Genomic DNA, 6000 nt, shown 5'->3' with positions numbered 1-6000 from the left:
TTTTATCACAATATTTTATTCAGCAACAATTTTTAAAAATTGAATTTCCAGAGTTTCAAAGCCAGAGTTGTCAAATCCTGAGTTTCCAGATTTGCATTCAATGGCAATCATTCAGATTGCTTGCCTTTAGTTTTTAAGCACTGTCATAAACATATATAACTAAAAAAAAAAATTCCCCTTTATAATTTAATTTATAAAATACTTTGGGTGCTACATATTTTTTAAAAAAAATCACAGGCAGCATAGTGCACACTCACTTATCACACACACTTATTACACACACATACCCAAATACAATACAATCCTGTTTTCTTCCACCAGAAATAGATATTGTGAGAAGGACTCTTATAGACAAAGGAAGCCACTACTCAACAAGAAACTTGTATTTAATTAAATGCTTTGCAAAGATACATGAATAAAGCTATGCGTATGGCTTTTCTTTCTTTTTGTGTGTGTTTATTTTCAAAAGAAACAAAACAAGAAATGAGAGAGCATAATTCTTCAAGAAAAGAACGGACCTCTGTATCCACATGCTCTGTGTAAAAAAGATATGCTGATGTACACAGCATTCTGTATATGGTATAACCATAACGGAGAAAAATGCACAGAATAACATTTTCTGCCGGACACCAGAAAACTAATACTAAATTCTACCCAAAAAATAAGTTGATGGCAACAGTCTTTTATTTTCTCAGGATTTTACAGACACCATTTTAGCACCATTCCCTTTTTTTAATTAAAAAAACAAAACCATTTTACTTTATTATATTATATTGCCCTGCCTTATATTGCCCTGCCTATATCCATTCTTGGAATTATAACAGAAGCATAGCACCTTGTTGTATCTAGAACAAACACTAGATTATTAAATGCATCCCAGCTTCTAGAGATGAGGTAGCTCATGCTAAGAAATGATGGACCATTTGCTTGCCCTGATTGATCAAGGCAGTTAAGTCAGAATTTCCGGTGATGCATGACCAGTTGTAAAGCGAAAGTGTATCTCAGCAACAGTAATTTATATTAATACTTGGTTTTGGGGTTAATATATGGGAATACATGACAACACACATAACTGGGCAATACACTAGAGGCAGTAGGGAAATCCCGATGTCATGAAGTCATTCGGGAGTTTTGATATTGACCACAATGCAACAAAACTCTATCCACTGACTATAACTTAGAAGAGGTAATTGCCCATTGGGGATTGCTCATCAGACAGGCAACCAACCACCAATCACCACCCCAATCCCAACCACTGATTTTGAATTGGAGACTTTGGGGGTAAAACATTACCAAACCATCGACTTATTAACAGTAATTGGAATTATGCATTTAGCTAATTATATTAGGTAGCACGTGTTGTTCTTAATTTTGTAGAATTCGAGCCATAAGGAATGTGTACATCATCTACTTCAGCTCTCTTCACTGTGTCAGAGTACATAAACACACGATATGCATTATTCCCTATGATCCCAGAAGATAGCTTTCATCAGAGTGCTTGATGGTTCACAAATGGTGGCCAGGACTGAAAGGGATGTCTATACACACTTGGAAATGGTGGTACACAGCTTTGTGTTCCCGATTTTGCTGCAGCAGTTGACAAGTTAGTGTTTAGCTTTACAGCAGCTTGTTTCTTTCGCGGTAGGAGCCGCTGCCTCAAAATCGGGAAGCAGAGATTCAGCTGCATTCAGTGCTGATCTCTACTGCATGCATAACTCTTCTTTTGGATCGTATCTGATCCAAACAAAAGCAGAAAGAAGGCTGTTTCACAGATTCAAATTTTTCCAAAAGTTTGAAATGGCTTAGCTTAAGAACGTTGACCACAAGCTCATGGAAACTTAAGTCCTTTGTTACACTAAGGATAGACTCTGACATTAATTTCCCCTACTTACATCACGGAGGTGAGACAAAAATTCAAAAGAAGTGAGCCTTTGTAATATCATTGTGGTCAGAAACATCTGATGAGCAGTTGGCAAGCTTCCAATGACCTTTGCCAATTGGATGCATTAGATTTGCATTTAAACATTTGGAAACTGCAGACTCACACACCTTTTGCCTATTTTCTATGCTGTTTCAGAAGGGCATAAACTAAAGAAACAAGGAAATTAGCCCTGGCAGGATGCACATGAACACTTCTGGAAAGTGAATATCAGTTAAATAGACATTGACCTTGTTCCAAAACACTTCCAAATGTGTATTGAATACCTACTATGGTTGACTATTGAAATTGGGAGCAAAGCTGAAGCAATGATGTTCTGTTTGCAGAGAGTATACCACACCTTTACAATTCATAGTGTGATTCACTGGAGGAATTGGTGGCAGCAGTGGTAGTAAAATCTCTTGGCAATGTTTCATTGAGCTACCTTGGTGTTCAAGAACATTCTACAGTGTGAAATTGCCCAAAGAATATTCTGAACATTCCAAGTTTCGTGACGAAAGTGAAATCTCAGATTGGCTGGGGGAATCCCTCACGTGAGCTGGAGGGACAGGAAGAGCTATATGCTAAAGCAAGGTGACCCCAAACTGGAAAGCTAAGTGGGCCCCAGGAGATAGTGAATTTCCTTGAGTTACCAAACCCAGGTGCAGAATTGATAGTGGTGGTTGGGGGGGTGGGGGAGCTAATGAGATGGACTGAAAACCAGGGAGTTGAGGAAATGAGTTGTGGTAAAGTCATGAAGTTGAATGACGGAAGTCCAAGTAGAAAGTGGGACATGAGGAAACCTCACACAGGGCAAAGAGGACAGGAGTGGTTTTGTACTATTAGCAAGAAAGAAATGGAAAGCTAAGGGAGCTTTGGAGATAGTGGGCCCAGTGGCCTTAGGGGTCCCTGTGTCTGGAGCCTGAGGGGGCCTCTGTACCTTTAAGAGTTACATATAAGGGATAATTTGACTTTTCTTCCTTTACCAAAGCACTGTGACTTGGCTAATCTAAGGGATCACTAAAGGCCAATAGGTGGTTCAGGGCAGGGGTCAATTTCACATACTAATTTGAATTAACTAACCAGTTATTGGTGTACTGGCTTCTTTAAAAAAAAAAAATCAGTTTCATAATCTACAATGCCTCACTGGTGCAGTAGTGAGTTTTAACTTGGTGGACAATTGACCGTCTTACATATACCCATCTGTTTAGAGTACTTGCTTCATGCGAATTGCACCCATTTTAAACTGAGCAGAAACCCCATGTATAAATAATAATGACGGTGATGTTTTTGTTTTGTTTTTAATTAAGAAACATGTTAGCTATTTTTGCATCAAAGGGTGGTCATTTGTCCTTCTAAAGTCCTATTACTTCATTAAAAAAGTTGACTTGGGACAATTAAGACTGAAGGTGTGTAAGTCAGTAAAATAAATAACCTAAAGCAGGCCAGGGAATTAGAAAGAACTGTTATATACAATGCTGATTCCAATATCAGCCATTATTTCAAGAGTCTCAGGATTAACTTCACTCAGTCTAAATTCTTGTGTTTTGTTGCTGTTGTTTCCCAATGCTTGTGAATATGTATGGTTTCCCCACCCCCTTTTTTATTTATTTATTATTCTTTCTTTCTTTCCTTTTTTACTACACAAAACAAACTGGCCCAATCTCTATTCCAAACTCTTGGTCTGCACTTCCAATGTCCACTGGAGCAATGTCGACTATAGGTAAGCGTGCCACATTCTGCGTTTTGTATTCGAAGACAGTGCTGCCCACGTTCCCGTTGCGTTTCTGCAAGAGAAGGAAAACAAGAGGGGGGGGGGAATTACTCGAGGCTATTGGTCAGATGCTCTGCAAACCAAGAAGGAAACTAGGCCTACCTAGCCAATAAACATGTGCTATGCTGGGACGCGGGTGGCGCTGTGGGTTAAACCACAGAGCCTAGGACTTGCTGATCAGAAGGTTGGCGGTTCGAATCCCCGCAACAGGGTGAGCTCCCGTTGCTCGGTCCCTGCTCCTGCCAACCTAGCAGTTTGAAAGCACCTCAAAGTGCAAGTAGATAAATAGGTACCGCTCCAGCGGGAAGGTAAACGGCGTTTTTGTGCGCTGCTCTGGTTCGCCAGAAGCGGCTTAGTCATGCTGGCCACATGACCCGGAAGCTGTACGCCGGCTCCCTCAGCCAATAAAGCAAGATGAGTGCCGCAACCCCAGAGTCGGCCACGACTGGACCTAATGGTCAGGGGTCCTTTACCTATGCTGGGTGCAGTGAAGATTCAGGAAAGAAAGAAAAAAAGAAAGCACTTCTTTGCACAGCGCATCATTGAACTATGGAACTCGTTTGCACAGGAGACAGTAACAAGCAATAACTTGTCTGGCTTTAAAAAAGAATTGGACACATTCCCGGGCAATATGGCTATCAATGGCCACTAGCCATGTTGATTATGATCTGCCTCCACAGCTAAAGGCAGCAAAGCTTCTGAATACCAGTTGTTGGGAACTTTAGGAGGGGAGATTGTTCTTGTGCTTAGATTCTCCTCGAGGTTTCCCAGCAGGCATCTGGTTGGCCACTGTGGGAACAGGATACTGGACTAGATGAGCCTTTGGCCTGCTCCAGCAGACTCTTCTTATGACCAGCTCCAGTCTGTTGCACATAGACACACCCCCATAGCCCTCCTTAGTTATTACAATCACTACTTATCAGTAGTTCACAGTAGCTAAATCCGGCCTCCGACAACCGAGGTGGGCTGCAATCTGATACACACGTCCTGAGCTCATAACTGAGAAGACGTGTCCCAAAAGGAGTGCCTGCTGTTTAGCGTACACAAAAGTCTGTGCGATTATATGCTATGTTAAAGGACGGCCTAGTTTCTGCAGAAGAGCTGCTACAACACACCAGCAACAAAAGAAGGACTGTAGAAAAAGAGGTGTCAGAAATCACCATGAGGGCCTCCCTTGTTCTCTTAGAATGGCAATGGCACCCACCTGAGAGGTGCCGGAACTGAGTTCCAGTGAGTTCCAGCTGGAAAACAGCCCTGACTGTAGCTCAGTGACAGGGCACTTTGCCCCCAAAAGGTTTAATCCCTGGGGGATTAAATCCCTGGGGGAGAGGGAGACAATTTTCTGAAATTGCCGGTCAGTGTAAACAATACAGTCGTATCTTGGTTTTCGAACAGCTTAGTTCTCGGACGTTTTGGCTCCTGAACGCCACAAACCCAGAAGTGACTGCTCCGGTTTGCAAACTATTTTTGGAAGCTGATCGTCTGATAGGGCTTCCACGGCTTCCGATTGGCTGCAGGAACTTCCAGCAGCCAATCGGAAGCCGCACTTTGGTTTCTGAACGTTTTGGAAGTCAACTGGACTTCCGGAACGGATCCCGTTTGACTTCCAAGGTACGACTGTACTGAGCTAATTGAAGGAAAGGACTGACTTTGTATGAAGCTGCTCCCTGTGTTCCTATATTTAGCTGGCTCTTGGCAGGCAGATAAAATTGCCAGTTCATACCGTATATAGAAGCTGCTATGGGCCTTTGGTGTGTGTAGCATCATTGTGACTGCCCAAGGTATGTTGAGCTTTCCCCTCCGCACAGCTGCCATCTGGCTGTGATGACCAATTAAGTGCACAGGGCCTTCGTTGTGACTGGAAATTACACAGTGCAACTGGTTGCGGTATCATCCCCCCCCCCCATTGTAAATTCTTATTTCAAAACCCAATGCTGTGGGGATAGTCTCTTGCTGAGAGAAGCTTGTAGTAAAATCCTATTTTCTTCATGTCTCATTATGAATGCCCAGTGCTGAAAATGCAAAACAAAGAAACCCGCCAACTTACGCTGCAGCTGTCTTGAAGGACAGTGTATCTAAAGCGGCTGTTTCCTTCAGCTTTAATCTCAAGGTCATTAGCTGCCTTCAGGACCACAGCTTTCTTCAGGTTCTTGGCTTGGTCATCCATGTACCCTATGCTGTTCTTGCAAAGGTAGGTGATATTCTGAGAAGCTTCTTTGGACAGCAAACGGAGGAAAGTCATTTGAGTGACAGCAGTGTTGGGTGACTCGCTATCTCCGTAGACAAACTGCAGAGGTATGAAGAAGTG

At 42.4% G+C, this 6000-nt stretch overlaps 1 protein-coding gene across 1 annotated transcript in view; it reads right to left on the bottom strand.

The window, feature by feature from the left end:
- Positions 1–6000, bottom strand: part of COL5A2 (collagen type V alpha 2 chain) — a 208781-nt gene continuing 202781 nt past the window's right edge. Inside the window, exons 57-58 of the mRNA XM_083405532.1 lie at positions 5740–5979; positions 1–3705 (exon numbers count right to left, since the gene is read on the bottom strand). Coding sequence (XP_083261658.1) covers positions 3559–3705; positions 5740–5979 — 387 coding nt within the window. The 3' untranslated portion in view covers positions 1–3558. The remainder of the gene's footprint in view (positions 3706–5739; positions 5980–6000) is intronic.

This window comes from Podarcis tiliguerta (assembly GCF_965153285.1).
Source record: "Podarcis tiliguerta genome assembly, chromosome: 1".
Classification (NCBI taxonomy): domain Eukaryota; kingdom Metazoa; phylum Chordata; class Lepidosauria; order Squamata; family Lacertidae; genus Podarcis; species Podarcis tiliguerta.
Note: the sequence above shows the minus strand (reverse complement) of the source record. Positions and strands in the feature narration are given on the sequence as shown.